This window comes from Macrotis lagotis, chromosome 7, assembly GCF_037893015.1.
Source record: "Macrotis lagotis isolate mMagLag1 chromosome 7, bilby.v1.9.chrom.fasta, whole genome shotgun sequence".
NCBI classification, from domain to species: Eukaryota; Metazoa; Chordata; class Mammalia; order Peramelemorphia; family Peramelidae; genus Macrotis; species Macrotis lagotis.
This window is the reverse complement of record NC_133664.1, coordinates 70,817,667-70,842,508: the sequence shown is the minus strand read 5'-3', so window position 1 is coordinate 70,842,508 and position 24,842 is coordinate 70,817,667. Positions and strand designations below refer to the sequence as shown.

Sequence of the window (24,842 nt, the reverse complement as noted above, 5' to 3'; positions counted from 1 at the left end):
CTTTAGAATTGAAAAGAACCTTAGACATTCCATTGTTAAGGCTGCACTAATCATTAGAAAGCTGAATTTTATATTGAATGGACACCTTTTTCACTGACTTTTCTCCATTCATTCTAGTTCTGTCTCCTGTGGATAATCCTTCCAAGCAGATCTACTTTATTCACATTAATACGTTTTTTATGACTCTTTTCAAACTGAACAACTCCAATTCCACCATTCCTTCTTTTGCTCTCATTTCTCGACCCCTCTAACTTAGTTTGTTCTCCTTTAAATACATTCAAATAGAATAGAAGGTTTAAACTTAGTGTTCAAGAGACCTGAGTGCAGAGCACAGTGGTGCCATCACTGCTCTTCATCACTCTGGGATTGCTTTAGAATGCAGTCAGCTGATGCCCCACAGCTTTTTTAGACCTCTAGTCTTCAATCTTATCCTTAAGCACTCATGCAATTGAGCTTTTAGCCTGAGTGCAAGAATTGAACTCATTTTGTTGACCTACACCAGTATATTTTAAACTTTAAAAGTTGTTTTGAGGCGGCTAGGTGGCGTAGTGGATAAAGCACTGACCTTGGAGTCAGGAGTACCTGGGTTCAAATCCAACCTCAGTCACTTAATAGTTACCTAGCTGTGTGGCCTTGGGCAAGCCACTTAACCCCATTTGCCTTGCAGAAACCTAAAAAAAAAAAGTTGTTTTGAATTTCAGTTCTTATTAGCTCACTCTCCAAGCTTTTCATCAGATTACTAACAAATTGCCCTGCACTTAGTAGGTGCTCAGTAAATGCTTTCTAGATTCGAGTGTGCCATGTATCTTCATATTAATGATGTAAAAAATATATTAAGAATATATCTTTGTCAGAATCCACTAGAAACCTTCCTCTTGGATATAATTTCATAGCCAATTGTAAATCTCACTGTACAGTCACTTAAGCCAATTCATGAAGGACTTTGATAGCGAATCATAGATTTTAATTTGGAAAAGAACTCATGTTTATCAGGTCAAACTGTCTTTATTTTACAGATGAGAAACAGACCCCAAGAAGATAAATGATTTGCCCAGGCTCCCACAGCTAGTACTTGTCTCATAAAGAATTTTGAACCCTGGTCTTCTTGACTACACCTGATTATTTGAAGTTTCTGTGATATCTGGTTTATTCATTTTATCTACAAAGGAGACCTCATTTTTTCTTAAGGACCCATACACATGGACTTAATGTTCCAGGCTCTATTTTTGCCTTCATCATCTTGAGCTTATTTATCTATACTTTATGGAAGTTGCCCTTTATTCCTTTTAAAAATTAAGACATTGTTCCATATCAGTCTTTGAGTTATTCTTCCTGATATCTCAGAAATGACTGGAAGTAGCTCTCAGATCAAATTTGTAAATACTTGGAGCAGCTTGTTTTATAATTATTCTGTAACTAGAGACAGATCTTCCTTGAGAATGGGTCCTCTTACTCCTTGCTTCAATCACAAATTTTTTAAATGACTTTTTTAGTCCTTAACTATTGTCAGTCAATATACATTTACTAATTGCCTACTATGGGCCAAACTGTTAAAAACCATAGGGATACAAAGAAAGGCAAAACAGTGTAAACAGTCTCTGTCTTCATGGAGCTAACAATCTGATGAGGGAAGAAAACACCCAAAAAAAGGGAGGTGGGGGGGGGGAGAGGGGGGTGGGGGGGATAGGGGGTTGGTATTGAGAAATCTTGAGTTTCAGAACTCAATTCAGACCTTTCAAGAAGATGCCTTTCTGAGACAATGATAAAGTCCAGGAGGTAAATTGTAAATGGTGATTGTAAGCTAAGCACAGCATTTTTATCCCTAAAAAAATAGAAATGTGATTGGATGCCTGTTCATTTAGCACTGTTGTAAGAATGCAATAAGATTAATGTGTGAAATCATCATGAAAAAACCTTTATAATACTCAGCCATTCCTCTTATATCTGTAGTCTATCTTTTTACTGCTCTTGATTTTCTTGCCTCTTCTTCCATATTTTGTAAATGGGAGGTGGATGGCACAGTAGAGAGAATGCCAAGCCTGGAGTCAGGAAGACTCATCCTCCTGAGTTCAAATCTGGCCGAAGACACTTAGTAGCTCTGTGCTACTGGACAAGTCACTTAACCTCAGTTTCCTCATCTGTAAAATGAGCTGGAGAAGGAAATGGCAAAATACTTAAGTAGCTTTGCCACAAAAACCCCAAATCAGTACCACAAAGAGTTGGACACAACTGAAAAACAAACGAATAAAAACGAATCACACAGATTCCTATATAGCAACACTGGTTTCTTTATCTGTTTATTAAAGGAAATAAAAAGATGCCTTCATGGATTTAATCAACGGTCAGGGAGATTACAATACACAGACAACCATACAATGTCACATAATGACCATGCAGTAACTAGTGTAGATACAACTTCAGAGGAGCCCAGTGCCTGAGCTACCAGGGAGGAAATGTTTCAGGAGGGATTAGTGAAGGCTTCAGAGGAGAGTTGAACCTTGAAGTATGGGTTGGGTTTTAAAAAACCCGTGAAGGGTGAGGGAGGTCCCAGTAAATTGAAAACACCAGATGGGGGGGGGGGGGTGCTTTATTTATTTGGAATGGCGGCTGTTTCACTTTGGCTAGAACATTGTTCATGGAGCATGGAGTAAGATAAGGCTGCATGATATTTTTTCCCCAGATTATAAGTGACTTTGGGCCTTAACTTTAACTTCATCCCACCCCATTCCATCTAACATAGACTGTAACATTACCTCTGTGTTAGTACCATGGGTAAAGTTGTGACTTGATCCAACCATTCTGGAGTACAATTTGGAACAATGGTCAAAGGACTATAAAACTGATACTCTGACCCATTACTATCACTTTCTAGATCTATATCAAGAAGATCAAAGGAAAAGGACCCATATGTACAAACATTGTTATATCAGTTTCTTGCTGTGGCAGCAGAAAAATTGAAAATTGAAGGGGTACCCCTCACTTGGGAAAGGACTAAATAAGTTTTTACTTTATACACATACACACACTTACCCCCCCCCATATGGCTAATTCAAAAATATCTTGTATAACTTAATATGTACAATGGATAATTCTTTTAAAAAATTCAATAATTTTCCATAGGAAATCACTGAAGAATTTTAAGCAGAGGGTAGACATGAGCCTATCTGTACATAAGGGAGATTAATTTGGAGGTTATATGAAGGATGGATCTTAGGAAGGAAAGATTAGAGCCATAGTGTGCAAGAATGAGTTCATACTGGCTGAAATCAGTTGTTAATTTTTTTCATTATGACCATTTGCACCTCAGAAAGTAACAAATAATACAAGTCTCACCTGATGTATTTTGTTGGTTGTCACTCTAGACTTAACAAAGTGATGAAGAAGATGTTATTAGTGCAGATTAAACTTAAAAGTTATGTCCTGGGTCCATTTTTTTTTTCCTGAAGATCCAGTTGTTAAATACTTAACAGCATACTCTTAAGACTAGACCCAGGCAGCCTCATTAGCCTATTATAGAAAAATCATCTCTTTAAAAGCAAAGTCTTTTTTTTCCCTGACTGTATCACTTCCCTGCTCAAGGCATTTTGGTATGTTCCTAGGCCTCTAGACTCAAGCACACACTCCTTCGTCTGGTATTTAAAGCATTTCACATTCTGGCCACAGCCTATCTTTTCAAGATGATTGCATGTGTAATTCCCCCCCTCACTCTAACCCCAGCCAGATTGGATGCTATTCCCTGAACTGGAGAATGGTTCCTACCTCCTTTGCACACACTGTTCCCCAGGGCCTGCAATGATCTTCCTCCTAAAGGCCCAGCTTTAAGACCACCCACCTCAAGAGACTTTTCCTGTTTCCCTCTTTGGGAGTGATTCCCCTCGAGGGCAGCAGTTGTCTCCATTTCTAGCTGTATCTCCATCTCCTAGCACATGGCTGGTGTTTAATAAGTGCCTATTGAATGTAATTGAATAGGTAAGTTAGTAGTTTCTGGAAGAGGAGGCCCTGAGCTATGGGAGTTGTAGTGGGGAGTGGGACTGCTGAGAGAGATGGCTGAATAGAGTGAGCAGGACTTGGGACCTGATTAAATCTGTGGGGAAAAGCAGGGGCCAAAAGTGTCTCTGAGATTTGCAAGCTCACTTAGGTGATTAAGCCTGGGTGCTGTGCCAGGGTAACTATCTTAATCTGTTAATTTAGGTGATTCGGGTTTTAGCAGGAAAGAAGGAAACAAATTTGTCTACGGGTATGAGAGATTTTTGTGTTTCATGAAGTATTGAGGAAATTTTATTATAATAATTGAGTATTATAAAGAATAATTTAGGAAAAGGGAATTTCATAAGATGTATCTGTGAAAGAATGTTGTAGAATTTTATTTCTCTTTGTAGATTTTAACATAACTCATATCTCTTTAACACTTAAAAGCATTGATTATACTATTTCATATTTGGTTATTTCCTTCAGGGCCTTATAATAATGGTTTGGTTTTGTTCTTTTTCTAGTTGAAGTGATGAGACAATGGAGAGTGCTAGACCAAGACAGAATATTTATTAAATGCCTACTGTGAGCCAAACATGACGTTTCAGTGGAATTCCCATCTTTGAATGGTGGGGGGGGGGGGTCCAGTTAAATCAGTCCTTGATTAAGAAAGGAAAGAACATGTGTGCAATACAATTCTGACATTTATCATTTCTGTGACCCAGGGCAAATCAACTTAGCCTATATGTGCATTAAATAATTCCCTATTCATTTACTAATTCTTAGATAAATTGTATCCCGTTCTGGCACAGGAACTTCTCTCCACTCAAAAACTCTTCTTACAGTCATGTGGATTAAACTTAGACTTTGAAAGGCTTATAACTTTCATTTATAACTTTAGATAGACTTTGTTACTTATCAACTAGTCTGAAGAAAAATTAACTTCAATATTTTTTCACCAAGTTATTTTGCTGAATTTAAGAACTTAGGCAGCTCTCAAGTATTTAAATTATTTGAGAGGTTTTTTTGTATTAATAATCAGGAACATGAGACATTTTCTTGCAGCTCTTAAAATAATTCTCTGAATTTTGTTTAAGAAGTGAAATTCTCTGACATGAATTCTTTTCTTCTTTAAACTTCTAGATGTACTTGAGGGATATAATGGTACAATATTTGCATATGGACAGACATCCTCTGGGAAGACACATACAATGGAGGTAACAATTGTAAAATAAGTTTTTCCTCTCCTTTTTTGAGTCAAGTCCATTAGTGTATTCTTTCTTTTAACTGTAAAATTACTTTAGCAATTATTTTGGACTTTTCACTACTTTCTTTTCAGGAGGCATTGTATTTGAAATTTTTAAAGTTTTATTTTATTGGTGAAATCATCATAGCCACAAAATGGTAAGAATTTGAGGGTCTACTTATTGGTATAGCAACAAAGCACAGAATACCGTTTTTTTGACACTGGTTAGGCAGTTAGTTAAAAGGAAAAATTCGTCTCATTGGGCCCTAAAAACTTTCGGTCTCCTGAGTGGCACACTTGTCACTTTTTTTTTTTTTTTTTTTAAGGTTTTTGTAAGGCAGTGGGGTTAAGGGGCTTTCACAAGGCCACACAACTAGGTAATTATTAAGTGTCTGAGGCCGGATTTGAACTCAGGTACTCCTGACTCCAGGGCCGTAGCTCTATCTGCTGTGCCACCTAGTCACCTCTTTATATTAAGCATTTACTATAGTTCTTGGCAACTGTTTTGAGATTTTTGAATTCTTAAATGCTAAAAGTTCAGAATGGTTTTTTTGTCTTGCTTTGATTTTTAACCCTGCTTTTGGAAAAAAAGACAACATTGTCTCTTCTTTGCCTCTGCAACCCATGCCATTCTTAGCAGGAGATCTGAACACAGTCCACCTCTGCTTTAAAAAATAGTCTTTGTTGAGCACCTGTTTTGGGGAATTAGTTTGACAAAAGAAGTCAAAACTGAAAATCAGATGAGGTATTTTTAATATTTGAAGTGAAATGAACATTTGAAGTGAACCAGAAGGAGAAAGAAGATTTTAATTAATACAGAATTTCCCCTTTTTTGGATATACTAATCATTCCAGTGCTCTGGAATTATCCAAGCTTGATTATTAGAATATGATCCTTAGAATAGTCAGGTAAAAAATAATGTTCATACTTGCAATCATAATAATGGTCTCATATATTTATATATATATATATATATATATATATATATATACCATATAGTCCAGAAATTGGTTTTTTTGGCTGTCTTAATAAAAACCACAGTTATTGTATTATTTTTTTGCCTTTCCTATCACTGTTGATTCAGTTTAGTTGTAAAGGATTTGCTTTTAATAATTTTTTCATTAGTTGCATTAATTGTATGTAACACATTAAAAAAGCTTAATGTTTTTTGTTGTTCCATTCAGGGTAAACTCCATGATCCAGATGGAATGGGTATTATTCCAAGAATAGTACAAGATATTTTTAATTATATTTACTCTATGGATGAAAATTTGGAATTCCACATTAAGGTAAACTTTTAAGAGATTTCTTTTCATTCAGCTCTTAGGATGATTTTGGTTAAAAGTTGTCAGGTTTGTACTTGATAAGTTTTCGGAAAAATCAACTTCAACCCTTATCACATTCAGCCTTGTATTGTAATCATTTGCATATATACCTTCTCCTCTTTTTTAAAGTGATGAGATTTCTAAGATGCAAAGGCTTTAATCTCAATAATCTTGAATTGATAGCACAGTGCCTTTGCATGGACCTGTAAGAATATAATCTGTTTTTGGACAGCTCTTCTTGAGTCTTGTCTTTACCCTGGGTAGAATGGTTCCCAAACTCATTTTCTGGGTTGGTTTACTCACTGTAATCTGTCTACAAATTGGAAGATCTGAGTTCTAGAAGACAGACCATTTTCATATGCCTAATTAAACTTTCTCAAGTGAGGGAGAGTGCCAAGATATGCTCCCCCTCATCATTACCTTTTCTTCTGAACCCCACTAGGGTGATTGCCACTTGTGCAATATCAATTAGTCATCATATAAATTTTGATGTTAAGGCATATCACAAATCCTTAATATAAAGCAAATATGTAATCAATATATCATGTTCTGTACATAAACCTAGGTGATATTCTCCTACCAATAGCACTTGCATACTAGGGACATATAAATAACCTCAAGCACATTATGAGTTGCAAAGTCTATAACTTTAGACTATAGACCTCTCTGCTTCTCTGCAGATGCTTACCATTTTTGGAGCAAATCTACTAATTTTTAATTGATAAACCAGATAGCCACATCATCCTAGTCAAATCACTTAAACTTTTGTTGGATTAGATGACCTCCAAATTTTGGGGAAAATTTGATCCTTTTTAAAAGATGGGATACTTTAAAAAGAGAAGAAAAGGGAAATGCTTTTAGGCTTATTCTCTTAGTTACAGTTGAACTTTTTCCCTTATTTAATCTTTATCCTTTAGGTATCATACTTTGAAATATATTTGGATAAGATAAGGGACCTTTTGGATGGTAAGTTATACTCTTCCCCATTTATTATCTCTCTTGGAATAACAGTAGTTAATTACGTTTTGTCCAAAAGAACTCTAAACATTTAGTTCTCCAACAGAGGGGGGAAACATTTGGTTAGAGTATATTAAAATTGCCTTATTTAATGGAAATGGCATTTTAGAATTTTTCTTATAAATGACAATTGTGTGCCTTTTGAGAAGCATACTTGAGGCTTCCACTTGTGAATCTTAAAAAATATTGAGTATTGATTAAGTAAATCTCTCTATTTAATGATGATGGAGTATTTTATTTCCTCCCAGTGCTTCTGGGGAAAAAATTTATAAAAGCAATTTCTTAACTAGTGTGTGTGTGTGTGTGTGTGTGTGTGTGTGTGTGTGTGTATGTTATATTATCATCTAACTAGTAATGTTTTCCTATTTCAGTTTCAAAGACCAATCTTTCTGTTCATGAGGATAAAAACAGAGTTCCCTATGTAAAGGTCTGTATAAAAGCTACAGCATCATTTTCTAAAAGAAAAATAAATAATGATGGAAAAATAATTTTAATACTTGAAAAATTATTTTCAAGGGTTGCACAGAGCGTTTTGTATGTAGTCCAGATGAGGTTATGGATACTATAGATGAAGGAAAATCTAACAGACATGTAGCAGTTACAAGTAAGTAAAATGCTTGAACTTTAAAAAAAAATCTTTTGCAGTTTGATAATTGTGTTTTTCTGTAAATAATTGCCAACTTAAAAATAAAATATTAGAAAGGGAAAATTAATGGCTAATTCCTATGTCTTGATGTGTTTTTATTATAGATATGAATGAACATAGCTCTAGAAGTCACAGTATCTTTCTTATTAATGTAAAACAAGAAAACACTCAAACAGAACAGAAACTGAGTGGGAAACTTTATCTGGTAGATTTGGCTGGTAGTGAAAAGGTAACGTTTCTCATTTTTTTTCTTTTAGTATTTCTCTGGGTACATACATAACTGGATTGTTTGCTCTTATGCAGTGTTTGTATACCTTATACATAGAGATACAGGTGTACCTCTGTGTGCGTGTATGTGTCTGGGTGTATATGTATATGCACATGAAAACACACAGAGCCTGGTACACCCCAAGGACTAAAGTCTGTAAGCCTAGGTCCTAGGTTAAATTCTTTACTTTACAGAGGAGGAAAGAGTTCCACGGATATTACACAGGTTACCCTCTGAATATGTTTCAGACCCAAGATTCAAACCCATGTTTTCTTGACCTTTATACGCTGTTTGATTCAAATGCTAACAACTTAACTTTAAAGAATATAATTTTTAACCTTATTGTTTCTTGTGGTTTAATTTTTTTAATTATGCATATAGGTTAGTAAAACTGGAGCAGAAGGTGCTGTGCTGGATGAAGCTAAAAATATCAACAAGTCTCTGTCTGCTCTTGGAAATGTCATTTCTGCTTTGGCTGAGAGTAGTGTAAGTGTCACTGACTACTATTCTGTTTTTAAATTTTAAAAACAAATCTTAGATGTATACACAGAAACTGTAATCCATTTCTAGTATTATAAATTATATGGGAAGATACTGTGCCCTGTATAACAGTGCTCAAATAGTTATTGAATGAAGTTAAGCAACATTAGCTCATTTCAACTCTAAATTAACATTCACAGGGCACATAATTGAAAAATGTTCAAGACAATCTTGCTCTCTAGAGAATTTTGTTAAGTTACTAGTGTGCTTTATTTATTACATATGATCCTGAATATCTAAAAACTATAGGAACATACTTTTTTTTTTTGTAGACATATGTTCCCTATCGAGATAGTAAAATGACAAGAATCCTTCAAGATTCACTGGGTGGCAACTGCAGAACCACTATTGTCATTTGTTGCTCTCCATCATCTTATAATGAATCCGAAACAAAATCTACACTCCTCTTTGGCCAAAGGTTAGTTACTGAAAATGCCAATTATACTCTTAATATTTGAATGAATGAAATTTAAACCTTTTTTATATTTATATTTATTTTCTTAAAACTTTAATAAAATCTTGTTATATAGATTTTTCATAAGTGACTATAACTCAAAATAATTGATAAATATAATATACTTTTATTAGTATTTATTGTTTGAATAAAGAATTCATATTTATTATTAGAATTCATATTTATATTTAAAACAGATGATACAAATTTGGTTGATTAAATATTATAATTTTCATCCAGTTCTTTTGAAACTTAGGATAGGGTTATGACCAAAGAAAGAAAATTTGATTTTGCTAGAATTGACAATTAAAAATTTGGTTCAGATTTTAAGAGAGAAACTAGTATAATTTTGACAGAAGTTAATAACTTATACTAGGCTCTCGTATCAGGAATATTTTGAATTTCATTGTGATCAATGAAGATTCAGATCATAACATTATCATTAACCTTAAAATAGTGTAAGGTCAGCTTTGCAAATGCCATAAAAATAGTAAACCTCTCTTCCCCTCTGTTCCTTTTCTTTGCCATTAAGAGCTGCTTATAGTTTGCAAATAATGCACACTGTCACCTCTTGAATGTACATTAAAGTAGACCCTTTCTATTTGAGTAAACAACTTTCTATATTCATTCTAAAATTTAGCACTTAGACAAGAATAGGTAATATTAAGCTAAGTTATACAAATTTTATTACATAGTTGTATTATCAGTTGAGAAAGGAGATAAATTTGAAAATAGTTCATCCCTGTTTAATTTTTTTTTCTAATTTCATTAGAGCCAAGACAATAAAGAATACAGTTTGTGTTAATGTGGAGCTAACTGCAGAACAGTGGAAGAAAAAATATGAAAAAGAAAAAGAGAAAAACAAGACATTACGTAACACCATTCAGTGGCTAGAAAATGAACTCAATCGATGGCGCAATGGTAATGAAATTAAAGTTATCATATGTTCATGCTGTGAGCTCATAGCTATAGATAGCTACTTAAAATGTTGAGGAATCCTTTAAAGTTAAATTAAATTAGAAACCCAAATAGTTGGCATTTAGATGGTTTTGAAAATGATTAGCTATTTAAGAAGACAGTGTCTAATGTTCTCATTAAACTGTCATTAAGTCCTCTAACAAAATGACCCACATAATTTAAGCAAAAGGAGTTTAAAAAATCAAAATTCAACTGCACATTCAATTCAGAATTATATGACTTTATTTGCTTTTTCTTAACCATTATCAATATTTACCACATCTAATTTTAACTTAGGATAACTTTAGGATGTGGTGATTATTTCTCTACCTTTTGAATAATCAGGAAGTAAAGATTAATAGGTTAAAATCAAAAATAACCAGGGAAGGGGCAGCTAGGTGGCACAGTGGATAGAGCACCAGCCCTGGAGTTAGGAAGACCTGAGTTCAAATCCGGCCCCAGACCCTTAATAATTACCTAGCTTTGTGGCCTTGGGCAAGCCACTTAACACCATTTGACTTGCAAAAACCTAAAAAATAAAAAAATAACCAGGGATCCAGAATTGCAGAGGTAAGAATATGTAGATGATTAAAAAGAATCATTATATTTATGAGATTAAATGATATAAAAGAGATATTTCATAATTATAAGATTAACATCATGTCAGTATCAGGGAAGTGTGTTCAGCTGACGGTACACTTTTTAATTCTCTGATTTATAGTTATTTTACTAGCATTACTAAACTTTGATGAGTGAATACTGGGTTTTTTGTATACTTACATTTTCTCAGTATGGGGTGGGCAATTTCAGTCATTTAACAAACAATATTTTCTATGATTTGTGATGTATTTGGTGGGGATGAGCTATATTTATAAGTTTATATTTATGTGGGGTCTTAACAGTTGAGTTGGAGAGAGAAGAATAACAAATACAAAACAAAAAGCACACAAGACGATATATGAACTCAAAGTTTAAATTGTGTGATAAAGACTGAGTGCTTTAGGGATTCAAAAGAAAGGGTGCAAGAGTAATTAAGGAAGATGAAAGAACTTTGTTTTGAATACAGGACAGGATAGATAGGTAGGAAAACATACAAAACACCATTTCTTTGTAAGGAGAACAATGAAAAAAAGACAACTTTGGGAATAATTATAATTTATTTGCAGGATGCAGATCACCAAGTTTGACTAAGGCTTGTTGGAAAGAATAAAAATGAATATATAGAATTAACATTAGATTGTGGGGGGCCTTGAAAACCTTATTGGCTTGGTGTGGGGGTAAGGGCCAGAAAACACTTGGAAGATGCCATTTGAAGTGATGAGGGGATATTGAAAAGAGACTTTTCAAAGGAAAGTCATCTGGGTTTGGTGATTGACTGGATATGATTCATAAGGACAAGTCAGATAGTAGACATAGACAAGGAAGTTGATAGGGGAAGATTACTGAGTTCACTTTTATACATGTTTTAAGTTTATTAGACAATTGCTTCTATATCTTATTTAAGGGGAGACTGTGCCGGTTGATGAACAGTTTGACAAAGAGAAAGCCAACTTAGAAGCCTTTGCAGTAGATAAAGAAATTACTGTCATCAATGATAAACCAGCAACCACAATTGGAGTTACAGGAAACTTTACTGATGCTGAAAGAAGAAAGTGTGAAGAAGAAATTGCTAAATTATACAAACAACTTGATGATAAGGTAGGAGTTGTTTTTATTCAAGATTGTATTTGAGGGGCAGCTAGGTGGTACAGTGGATAGAGCATCTGCCCTGGAATCAGGAGGAATGGAGTTCAAATCCGGCCTCAGATACTTAATTAACCTAGTTGTGTGACCTTGGGCAAGTCACCTTAAACCCAGTGCCTTGCCAAAAAAAGATTGTATTTGAATTTGTGCATTTGTATCTTAATAAATTGTTTTCAGGGGCGACTAGGTTGCACAGTGGATAGAGCACCGACCCTGGAGTCAGGAGTACCTGAGTTCAAATCCAGCCTCAGACACTTAATAATTACCTGGCTGTGTGGTCTTGGGCAAGTCATTTAACCCTACTGCCTTGCAAGAAACCTAAAAAATAAATGAATAAATTGTTTTTTGTTTGAATATAAATATTTTCAACTAATAATATGATCCTTGTGACTTTATTGTGGGGGTAGGGCTGAAGTGGTCGGAGGGAATGAGAACACAGAATAGATAGAAAAAGGAAGGTATTTTCATTAAAACTCTAGATCATAGGGAGAAGAGAAACAAGTAGCTGAAAATTTATTCATGTAGTAAATTGAATGACATCCCAGGATCCTGAACTCTTCTAGATCATGAGCCAAATCTCATTCTACAAATTTTCCTTTATCTGAGATCTTTACCTCTTTCTTTCTCCTGCAATCTCCTTCTCTACTGAAGTCTGGTTATCCCTAATGACAGCTTCCCTCGCCACTTCTTCCAGTCTTACCTGCACCTTCACTCATTTTCTTCAGCTTAGTGGTTGGAGCAGAGGAGTTGGAATACTGCTTGCTACCATTGCCACTTGCAGGTTCTCCTCCCTACCCTACCCCCAGCCACCCACAAAGATGGGCATTCCCTTCATATTGCCATTGTCCACTAAATAGATCACATCTGTTTGGGAATTCTGAAAATTCCCTTATCTGATCATAATCTCTGGGTTTAAGTGACTTGCCCTTTGCTTTCCCCTACAAAACCCTACTCTTCATCTACACTATGACCTCTAATCCCTTGAACCTTCAGTCCTCTGCTAGGCTAGCTCTTGTGCACTGACCACTTTCTTTTCCTCATCTTGACCTCTTCCTGAGCCACTTCAACACTATACTGTCATCTCTTGAATCCCTAGTCTTCTTAGCATAGTTCTGATGATATCTGGCCTGGCCTCAGTCTCAGGCAGCCACAGCATCCACTTCCCACTGTCTTTGCTCCTGATCTCTGCTACTAATGCAAGGTAGAGAAAGTCACACAGCCATTTTGACTGGTTCCACTATAAAATTATGTTATGCAACCTCACCTTGACCTTCACACTGATGGCTAACCCACCATCATCATTCTCTCCCTCACCCTTATCAGATGTTCCCTCTCTGCAGTAACTTTGCAACCTTTTCATCCCTCTTTAGTCCTCCCTACCCCCCCCCCAGCTGAAAACCTTGCCATTTTACAGGAAAAAATGAAGGCCTTTCACCCCAAGTTCCCTCTTCTCCATGTTAGATCACTTTCTGCCACTCTTCTCTCCCTCTCCTCTACCACATGATGAGATAGATAACCCAAGGCTTGCCCCAATCCCCTTTCATCCTCTCCAACAAGCTTGTTTCATCCATCTCCCTTGCTCTTACTTACTGTCTGTCACCTTCTCCCCTTCTGCTTTGCATGCAAACATGCCCATGTGACCTCCAGCCTGAAACCCTTCACCTGACCCAACCACTCTAGCTTTCAGGTACCTCCCTCACCTCTGACATCCTAGGCAACCTTTCTGCCCAAATAAAGATGAGGTACATTTTGAAGAAAAACTCTTTATCTATGGCAAAGGTTTGATTTTTCTTTTTTTTTTTTTTAAAAAAAAAAAGGACAAAAAGAATCATCCAGGGAAAAGAACTATCTGGGACATAGCAGAACCAAGATGTGGTACCCAGAAGGCCTGGGGAATACAGGATCCCTAGAAAATAGAGAATACATCAAGGGAAAAAAGAGATTAGAATTGTAAGCAGAGTGGAATGGGAAAGTATGAAAACATCATGGAGTGTCAGCAGTGTTAAAAATAATTTTTAAATGTACTCTAAAGTGAAAGTAGTTTTGAGTAGAAAGGGCAGCTAGGTGGTGCAGTGGACAGAGCAAAGGCCTTGAAATTAGGTGATTTCCAATTTGGCCTCAGGCACTTGACACTAACTGTGTGACTGAGGACAAGTCAACTTAACCCTGATTGCCTCATGTTTCCAGTCGTCCTGATCCATATCTGGTCAGTGCACCCAGATGGCTTTGGAGAATAAAGTGAGGGGGCAGCTAGATGGAATATCAGCCCTGGAGTCAGGAGGACCTGAGTTCTAATCTGGCCTCAAACAGTAATTTCTTAGTTATGTGTCTTTGGGCAAGTCATTTAGCCCCATTGCCTTGCAAAATTCCAAAGTAGGGGAGAGAGAAGAAGTGAGTGAAAAGTGAAACTGGTGTCTTGGCACAGCACCCACCCCACCCCCACACACACACATCCAGTTCATTTGCTTTTCATGGCATCATCTTCCTGATATCAGGGTCTTCTTTAAGAATGAAGGACAAGGGGCGTCTAGGTAGTGCAGTGGATAGCGCACCAGCCCTGGAGTCAGGAGTACCTGAGTTCAAATCCGGCCTCAGACACCTAGCTGTGTGGCCTTGGGCAAACCACTTAACTCCATTGCCTTGCAAAAAAAAATAAGGAATGAAGGACAAACAGCATCAATTTCAGTAAGAGCAGTGAAGGAGAAAAATGGGAGGAAATTATGTGTGTATTGTGTGGAACCTCAATTTGCAATGTTTTCATAATGTGTTTTTACCATGACACCAGTAAATGATATTAAAAAAAACCCTAATGCTTTTTTATATTCATTATTTTTCACTTATATCTTGGACTTTATAAAACCTACATTCAGATCTTTCTGACACTTACTAGTTATATTGTTTTATATTGAAATTTAATAGCAGTAATTGTGGTCATTTAAATATTTTCAGAAACGACTTTGGTAAAAAAAAAACTTGTTTCCTTGTTAGTAGTATAATAAATTATATTTATTGTAGCAATAAATACTTCAAAAATAGTAGCATTTTTAATATTTTTCTTGAGAAAAAATTAAGCCATGTTGAGAAATGCATGGCATTTATACATACATACAGAGAGAGAGAGAGCGCAAAAACATTTTCAATATGTAAAAATAGAATTTACTTGCTCTTTTTTAATTTGAAATTTCAGGTTATTTTTATTTCCAATTTCTGTGTGTGTGTGTGTGTATACACTTAATTATTTTATAAGCTGTCAACAAATACAACTAGTTTTTGAGACCTTTTGATAACTGATTTTTTTTTAAATTGTAGGATGAAGAAATTAATCAGCAGAGCCAGTTGGTAGAGAAATTGAAGACACAAATGTTGGATCAAGAAGAGGCAAGTTTCACCTGCTTACCTCCTTATAAAGTTTTAGTTTATCATGAACTTAAAATCAGAACTATGCAAATTCAAGCCACAGTTTTAGTCCTTTACAGATCTTTCTCTTGTCCTTTTCTCCATGCTCTAAATCTCACTAAAACTATATTCTAATATCCAAGCAAAGATGAATTCCTAAAGAAAGAGTTGATGCTCCTAGAGTCCATTACTTTTATCTCTGATTGCTGTGTACCCCTGGATGAAGTCACGTGTTTAATAAATGAGAGTGAGAACATCAGATCAGGGAAAGGCACGATGGTTAATAATTTACCAAGATCTTCATCAAAGTGCATCTAGCTTTTTCTTGTGTTGTACTTTGGTGAAAACAGCCACCTATGCCCTTCTTTGCAGCTTCTAGCATCTACAAGAAGGGACCAAGATAATATGCAGGCTGAACTCAATCGCCTGCAAGCAGAAAATGATGCCTCCAAGGAAGAAGTCAAAGAAGTGCTACAGGCCCTGGAGGAACTTGCAGTCAACTACGATCAGAAGTCTCAGGAAGTTGAAGACAAAGCCAAGGAGTATGAGCTTCTTAGTGATGAATTGAATCAGAAATCGGTAAGAAAATCACAAAATATTTTTTCATTTTTTTATCATTTGATAAATTTGTCTTTGATAGTTCTTACTTGGCAGTTATTTAAATTTCTTACTTCTCGATAAGGCTGGAATGATTGTACATTGTTGCTCATAGTCCTAAGCTCTCAATCACCAAAATTTCCTGGTCTTTTATTCTTTAGTTTTTAACAATAACAACAACAACAAATGTATTAAGGTTACCACTCTATTCCCCCATTATGTCCATGTATAGTTAATTAAATACTGTGTTCAAATGATTTTGCTGTAACCTTTTGGTGGTCAGAGAATTTTTAAAAACTAGATCCCATTTTTCAAGGTAACACATAAACTAGCAAATTGATTTATACTACTAAGAAATTAATACAGTAGTGAAGGGAATTTTATTTTATTTACAACTTCAGTAAATTATTCATACTAGTCATTGATATTATAACTTCAAATACAAATATTGATCTCCTATTAGCATTTAGACAGTAAAAAATTTACTTATAAAATACTGTCTGCATATTTAAAGTACTTTTTGCAACATACCTAACAAATACTTGTTGTTCTGTTATTTACAGTTTTAATTATGATTTCCTAAAAGGTGGAATTTATGTAAATTAATGTTGTAATTGGAAAGAATTATGTAGTTGCTCACTGTTATTTTTCCTTTTGTACTTAACTTGTTAAACTGTTGACAATCTCCTTTGGGTTGGGGGATTATAAAGCTCTCCCCTTCAGTACAGAGAGGCAGATGCTTGACAGTTCATAGTCTTACGGGAACTTGTTTCAAGTGCTGAAGGCTTAGCATCATTCTCAGCATCACACAGCCAGAATCTATCCCAGGCAGGACTTAAACACAAGCCTTCTTGGTCCCAAAGTCAGCTTTTCCCATTATATCTTGGTTCCTCTAATTTGAATTACTAGCTAATTAAATTATTTTAACAAATATTTTAATCAGGCAACTCTAGCAAGTATAGATGCTGAACTTCAGAAACTCAAGGAAATGACAAATCACCAGAAAAAACGAGCAACAGAAATGATGGCTTCTTTATTGAAAGACCTTGCGGAAATCGGAATTGCTGTGGGAAATAATGATGTCAAGGTAAATATCATTGTCCAATCATGATTATAAGTAGTTATTTAAAGCCAATTTTATAGGGTATCCCAAAAGTCTTAGTGTAGTTTTAAACTTAAGACTTTGGGGTCATCCTTCATACATGGATCTATGTACGTGTATCTGCTCTTTTCTACACATGAAAAGATTTGCATAACTAATATTTTTAACCATCCAGTAAACACCCCAACCTGCATACATGAGTTCATGTCAATGGTGAAGTTATGCCACATGCTACTCAAAAGTAATGTGATCCAAAGATTTTATTTTAATCTCAGAAGAATTCAAAATCTCCTTAATATGCTAAAGAAATCAGATTTTCAACTCTTGACCTGGTCTGGTGCTTGGGACACAAAAATTAACTTGAGTTGAGACAGTCTCATGTAATGTAATGCTATTTAATAGACATTTATTGGACCTCCATCTGTTCTTTGTGTACTGTACTCATCTTACACAAGTAAAATTAAGTGATATGGCTTAAGACATATACCTAGTGGTATTCTCACAGAAGCCTAAATTTTCTCTTCTTAGTAATTTATTAATCTATATTCATTTGCTGAGTATAACATTGTATTTTAAATAATGGAAGCTAAGGGAAAGAAAATTTAAGCAGAATATAATTTAAGCCAGTAATTTTCTACTTTTTTCAAATTTGAGGTCCCCTTGTTAATGATAGATTTCATGAACTTTAACATTCTGGGATACTGTTACTATCCTTTAAGAAAATTCATAATGACAAAATGGAAATACTCAATATATACATATACATATGTATATGTGTGTGTTGTGAGTATGAATTATCCAACAATTTGCTATTTATTTCCCAGTAATACTATCTCAAATCTTTACCATTCCCGAAACAAAACAAAAACTTTAGCAATCAGCCCACAGGTTAGAATTCTTTTAAGTGACGATTGTTTTGAAAGCAGAAATTGAATAAAGTGAGCTTATATAGAAACAATTTAAGCAAATGTCTCACAGGTTTTGCAAATATTAACTTTGTTGACTGCATTTTGGATTCTAATCTTCCCACTAAAATATTTTATAGTTCCAATGTTCACATGAATTTAATTTTTTTTCTCAGCAGCCTGAAGGAACTGGCATGATAGATGAAGAATTCACTGTTGCAAGATTGTACATTAGTAAAATGAAATCAGAAGTGAAAACAATGGTAAAACGCTGCAAACAATTAGAAAGCACCCAAGCAGAAAGCAACAAAAAAATGGAAGAAAATGAAAAAGAATTAGCAGCATGTCAGCTTCGTATATCCCAAGTATGTATTATAATATATAACCTAGGGTTCAGTTTGTGAAATGTCTTTCTGTTTTTTTTTTAAGTTTAAACAAGGTTTGTTAGGAAATGTTTCTGTAAAAACAAATTTCCATAGTTTTAACTGACATAAACTGACACATAACTGACACATTAAGATTAATTCAGAGAAAATATTCATTTTTATATTGTCATTGTCATGTTGCAATGTAATACTAGGATGCTGAATAGGTTATACCTGTTACTCAATTTTTTTCACTTCCAAAAAAGAAAAGGTTACTAAGAGGAACACAAAGGAATCCTGGCTGTGAATCTCAGAGTAAGAAGAGTTTCTAAGGAATAGAGCCTACTGAAAAACCCATTCATCCATTTCAGGGAATAAAAAGTAACAGAAAGGACAATCTTCAGGAATTCATTTCAGTTCACTTCATCTTCAAAAACCAAAACTAGACACTTGAGGGATCCAGAAGAAAAAGAAATGTCTAGTTTTGAGGGTAGGAATGAGAGGAAAATATGAATAATAAATGGGATCTGAGAAACAAATACAAGGACAGACAGTGGGGTATGGGATCTCTGAGAAGGGAGAGCACACTTAGTACTGGGAAGATCAGGGAGGGTTTTATAGAGAAGATAAGTATAAGCTGGTCAAGAAACAAAACTTTCAGTGCTTGAAAATGTGAGAGAAAACATTCCTTCTTTTGACTATGTGAGTCAGTTGGCATAGGAGATGGGAAAGAAGGAATTGGTGAAAGGCTGAAAATAAAGATTACATGAATGAAAGTTGGGTATAATAAAGCCAAAGAATAGATGCAAACTAGACTGTGAGGGATCTTAGTTCCCAAACTTAGGAGTTTATATTTTGTTAAGGAATGGGAACCTCTAAATGAGTAGAGAACTTCTGTGATCACTCATAGTCATCAGGAAATTACCTTAGGAACAATGTAAAGAATTTGACAACAGAGAAACTGAAAGGAGGAAGACCTGTTTAAGAAGCTTCTTACTTAGGTGACACAGTGGGTAAAGCACCAGTCCTGGAGTCAGGAGTACCTGGTTTCAAATCCGGTCTCAGACACTTAATAATTACCTAGCTGTGTGACCTTGGGCAAGCCACTTAACCTCATTTGCCTTGCAAAAATCTTTAAAAAAAAAAAAAAGCTTCTTAATACTGCTCCCTTCTCAGTATAGCTCCAGAGGTCCTGTGTCATCTTGTCGTGTCCCCCCCCCCAATCTCTCTCCTCTTTTCCCATGTATTATTCATATTATGTAAATGAATTTCTTTGTGATTTAGGTGAGGACAGGCCCAAAGTAAAGAAGCATAAGGTGAGGGAATAGAGTAACAGCTGAAGTTCAGAAGCTGCTAACTAGCTGAATGTTCTGTTGGAATAGCAGTACAGATGTCAACAGGGGTCTGGGACTTAAATCAGATTGAGTTTGCACATAATTGTGCCCTTTGGGTGACTGCAAGGCTGAGGAACTTCAAAGTGAAAGACCTTTTTAGCCTTGGTCTTCTGCCTCTGACATTTTTTCCTAACTTTGAATTTCTTGGACAGGTTCCTCTCTAGCCTAAATGTCTTGAATGTACAGGATAAAATTGCTTCTGTCTGTGAAATTAACAGAAGAGGAGATAAAGGTTCCATTAGCCTCTGCTTTGATCCAAATTAGCCAATATAAATTCAGCTTCTGACCTGATGGGAAAGCAAAAATTGTAGGTGTGTTAGAAAGTCAAAGCCACTCTTGCCTTTAAGTTTCTACAACTCCTATTATTTACTCATGAGAAATAACAATTTGAAAGGAGAAGAAAATCTGAGATTCAAGAAATTAGAAGTTGGGCTAATAACATGCCACTGTAGGATTATATTTTCTAGAACAAAGCCTTCTGTGTTGGAATTATCAATAAAATTTACAAAAGAAGTAGAATGACTTTAGGAACATTCCAAGATAAATTGCAAAGGTCTAGCCTTCTGGCAGGATCCACATCAAATACACATTCTAAACTAAATATTGAGAAATTGAAAATAGACTGTGTCTAGGTATAGCCTTTTGCAAAGTTATTATACAATTGCCTATCTTCCAACAATCATTTATCTTAATAGGATTCTTAGAGTGAATAAATATTCAACTATTTGAGTTTATTTCATCTCAAAACTGTGAATTCTAGTGTAAGCATTTTGTCTTTAAAACAATAAAAATGGGATTTTTTAATGGTCAAAAATGCTCCTGTATCAAAAAAAAACCTCTAGAGAGATTAAAACAATTATTGTCTCCCCATAAGATTGAAGTAAGCAATTTAATTTACTAATTATTTGGTAGTTGGAAATTGAGATACAGCTTGTCCCAAAAGTCTTAGTGCATTTTAAAGGTTAAAATAGGACTGCACTGAGTTTTGGAACAATCTGTACAGTGTTGAATGAATATATATATATATATATATAGTTATTCAATACCTTATATAACTTAACTTCATAATAGTTGTAACTAATTAAAATTTGTCTTTGACATGATGCAGAATTTAAGATCACATATAATAATATGTTTTAAACTCCTTTATTTCTCCTAGTTAATCCAATTAGCTGAAGAATTTCTGTTCTATCAAATTAAACTTAAGTTGGCTGAAGTAACCTAAATACCATTGTCTTCTAGGACTAATAAACTGACCTTCAAAGAAAACTATTAAATAGAAGGGAAAGGGTCTGGGGGGAGGGGGGAGAAGAAGCTGTTAGAGCAGTTATTGTAGTATAATATATTGAACATTGGATTTGGAGTCTCAAAACCTGGGTTCAAATTCTGTTCTCTCCACTTGCTGTGTGACTTTGGGCATAGTTAATCTCTTTGGGTCTCATTTTCCTCTTCTGTAAAACTTAGTGTTAGACTAGGTAGTCTCTTAGGATCTCAACCAGATTAAAATTTTATGAGATGAATCTGAACTATGTTGAAATTAGAAAGAACCAGGCAGATAAGAGATTGTTGAAATAAAATCAGCAGAACCTGCCAATTTAGTGGATATTAAGGGATCCAAGAAAAGGAAATGCCAAAGGATTAGTCTTGAGATTCTGATCCTAACAAATAAGAGTAGAGACAAGTCTTCATGAGGGAATATGAATTTAGTTTTAGATATCTTGAGTTTGAATTGATAGAGAAAAAGCTGAAGAGAAACCAAGCATTCTCTTGAGTACTGCTGTTTCTCTGATTATTCTTACTGCCTTTTGACTTCTCTTTGTCCTTCTTCTGTTATAGTATGGTTGTCTTCTTAAGGCTTCAATCTCTTATTCCATCTAGGAAAAAAAGTTCTAGGAACCAGTGATGAAATCCAGGACATCAGATTTTTATGTTCACAAATGTCCAAAGTACAAATTCAAAGCATAAGAAATCCTAGATACTCTAATGCAGCAGGACACTATATGACTTCCTAAATATCACTGGACTTAAGGCAGTGATACCTATGACTGTAATGTGCTTCTGAAAGGGCATAAAAAATAAGTTAGGATGGTTTGGGTGGCATAGCATTGTATATTAAGAAGGTGAATTCTGACTCTTGGGGAAAGATTTCAGAAGGAAGGATAGTTTAGGATTCCTGTGATTTAAAAATAAATTCTCTTTTCTGGGTATGACTAGAAAGCCACTGAGGGAGTTCTTTTGCTACATTCAGGGGGAAAAAACAGAGTCTCTGCTTGGGGAGAAGGGAATGATAATTGATGGCAGAAGAGGCAAAGTGACTCAATTGATATTTTGTTTTCTTTGCTAGTGAGAACAGACTTAGAAATTGTAAAAGAAAAAGATGGCTGATAGGAAGCAGATACTGCAGATACTATAAATGAGTAAATAGAACAGCAGGGAATTCTTAATGTTCATCTGACCCAAATGTACACCTTTCAGGAACCAAAAGAACTGCATATGGGATTGCTTGGGCCATTTAGAGTGATATTTGATACTGGGGAGTAGAATTTTTGGAGGATTCAAGAAAGATTAATGTCAGTGCTTTCAACTTTGACATTTATAAACTCCAGAATAGTGATAATTGGGCTCCAATTTTTGGCAAAATCTTAGAAAATTTACATAAATGAATGGTTAGTAAGTATCTAGGAAAAAATGTTTATGGAACCAGCACTGTTAGATCCAGCTAACCTTCTTTCCCATTTTTCCAAGTGCAGTTACTAAACAGGTAGGTGAGGGGAATATTGCAAGATCTGATTTACTTAGATTTTAAATGCATTTGATGAAATTTGTAATACTATTCATGTGGAAAATAAAAGTGAAAAGAAAACATAATTAGGAGGACACAAAGCTTTATTTAAAGATACAGCCAGAATCATTAATCAATAATAGATTGGGTTTGCTATCAGTTTGGAAGGAGATCTCCAGTGGCAGGATCTAGGAATCTGTGCTTTTTAACATTTTAATCAGTGATTTGAATATTGGAACATATGACATTTATCACATTTGCAGCTGATAAGGATGATAGGAATAGCTAAAACAGTGAATGACCGAGATTGAAAAAAGATTTTGACAGGTTAAATTTAATAAGCTGAAATTTGATAAATAAGTGGAAAGATTTATGTTTGTTCAAAACATCAACTTCAGGGCAGCTAGGTGGCGCAATGGATAGAGCACCAGCTGTGGAGTCAGGAGTACCTGAGTTCAAATCCGGCCTCAGGCACTTAATAATTACCTTGGGCAATTATTATTACCAAGGCAATTTGGCCTTGGGCAAGCCACTTAACCCCATTTGCCTTGTAAAAACTAAAAAAAAATAAAGAATAAATAAAAAAACATCAACTTCAGAAGTGCAAGATGACTAAACAACAATACCTCAAAAAGAGCTGGGGGTTTTTATTGAACAACAGCTTCAATGACAATGGTAACCATGAAAGTCCATTCTTTATTTAAATGTCTACCCTCCAAGAATAACTACAGATAAAAATGCCACTTTTTTTATCAGTCTGGGTGCCACAGTATAGAAATGACATTGATAAGCTGAGGAATATTTTAGAGAAGGGCAGTCATGCCTTAGTAGGGTTGTTTGAAGCACCTGGCAGTGTTTCTCCATGAAGCAGAAGAGACTGGTGGAACGAGGGAACAGGCAATGCCTCCAGTGGAAAAAAGCATAAGACCACAGTGCAGCCAGGAGCAGGGGATTGGAAGCTGAGGCACATCAGAGCTCGGTACCAGGAAGAGCTTCCTAAGAATTAAGCTGTGCAGAAGTGGATTCCCCTCCATGAAGCCGAGTTACGCTGCAGGGGTCACATGAGATGGCCATAGAGGCTCCAACTCAGGAAATTCTGTCATGATGCAGCTAGTGGAAGGTGATAGGATGAAAATGGAAAAAGCAGAGAGAAGAGTAGGAGGAGCAAGGTCTCTGATGGGGAGCAAGGATGTAGAGGGAGGGAAGGGGAAAGGGATTCCCAAGTTTTCCTGTTGGTAGCAGTTTTAGTAAAGTAAGTGGCGGGGTCATTGTCGAGCAATAGTGCTTGTTTGTGAAGAAGTAGCTTTGGTAGTTGCTTCTGATAAAGCTGCTTTGGTAAAGGCTGAGATGTGAACCTACTGCAGTTAGTACCTAAAATATTAATGTTTCTGTTTTCATGTACTTTTTGAAACAAATGCTTAGGGGTAAGAGGGTCATAGAAACCTAGTCAAATTAACAACCAATGAATGGAACTGTTGTCAGGAAATTATATTTTAATGTAGGATGACTTCCCAGGAATAGAATGTCTAAGGCATAATGGAAAATTATATAGGGTGAAGTTAATTGAGGGAAAGCATAGGAATATCACCATCATTGACCTCCTTCAAGACTGTTGTTTTACAGTTAACATATTGGCTAAGTTCTTATTTTTTTTGGTTTTTAGGTTTAGGGTTTTTTTGCAAGGCAAATGGGGTTAAGTGGCTTGCCCAAGGCCACACAGCTAGGTAATTATTAAGTGTCTGAGGTCAGATTTGAACTCAGGTACTCGTGACTCCAGGCCCGGTGCTCTATCCACTGCACCACCTGGCTGCCCCTGGCTAAGTTCTTAAAGATTTTCAATCTGGAGCTTAACTTTATCGTTTTTATTTTTTAAATAAAGCTTTTATTATTTCTTGCTACTTCTGCCCATGATGAAGTCAAAAAGAAAAGAACCCTGAACATCAAATATTAATAGTCCAGCAATATAAATTATCACATTAGCCATAACCAAAATAATGTGTCTGGCTTGTTATTTTATCATATATTTGTAGACCATTTAATTGCCTGGACTCTGGTTTTTTATAAAGGTTTCTTTGGTACAAATGTGTTTGAGATTTTTTATTCCTACTTCAAATCACTTCCATTTTTTCTTTGAAA

General features: G+C 35.3%; 1 protein-coding gene and 1 pseudogene across 3 annotated transcripts in view; both read left to right on the top strand.

The window, feature by feature from the left end:
- KIF5B (kinesin family member 5B) overlaps positions 1–24,842 on the top strand; it is a 52,329-nt gene that overhangs the window by 18,404 nt on the left and 9,083 nt on the right. For 2 of the 3 annotated variants that reach the window (XM_074193107.1, XM_074193110.1), the window contains 14 exons: positions 5,113–5,186; positions 6,400–6,504; positions 7,458–7,506; positions 7,929–7,984; positions 8,074–8,161; positions 8,308–8,432; positions 8,853–8,957; positions 9,284–9,429; positions 10,238–10,386; positions 11,927–12,120; positions 15,475–15,543; positions 15,934–16,140; positions 17,102–17,245; positions 18,342–18,530. In XM_074193107.1, the coding sequence (XP_074049208.1) occupies positions 5,113–5,186; positions 6,400–6,504; positions 7,458–7,506; positions 7,929–7,984; positions 8,074–8,161; positions 8,308–8,432; positions 8,853–8,957; positions 9,284–9,429; positions 10,238–10,386; positions 11,927–12,120; positions 15,475–15,543; positions 15,934–16,140; positions 17,102–17,245; positions 18,342–18,530 (1,700 nt within the window). The remainder of the gene's footprint in view (positions 1–5,112; positions 5,187–6,399; positions 6,505–7,457; positions 7,507–7,928; positions 7,985–8,073; positions 8,162–8,307; positions 8,433–8,852; positions 8,958–9,283; positions 9,430–10,237; positions 10,387–11,926; positions 12,121–15,474; positions 15,544–15,933; positions 16,141–17,101; positions 17,246–18,341; positions 18,531–24,842) is intronic. The other variant, XM_074193109.1, reaches the window with a different exon arrangement.
- LOC141492627 (cyclin-G1 pseudogene) lies at positions 18,544–24,837 on the top strand (annotated as a pseudogene).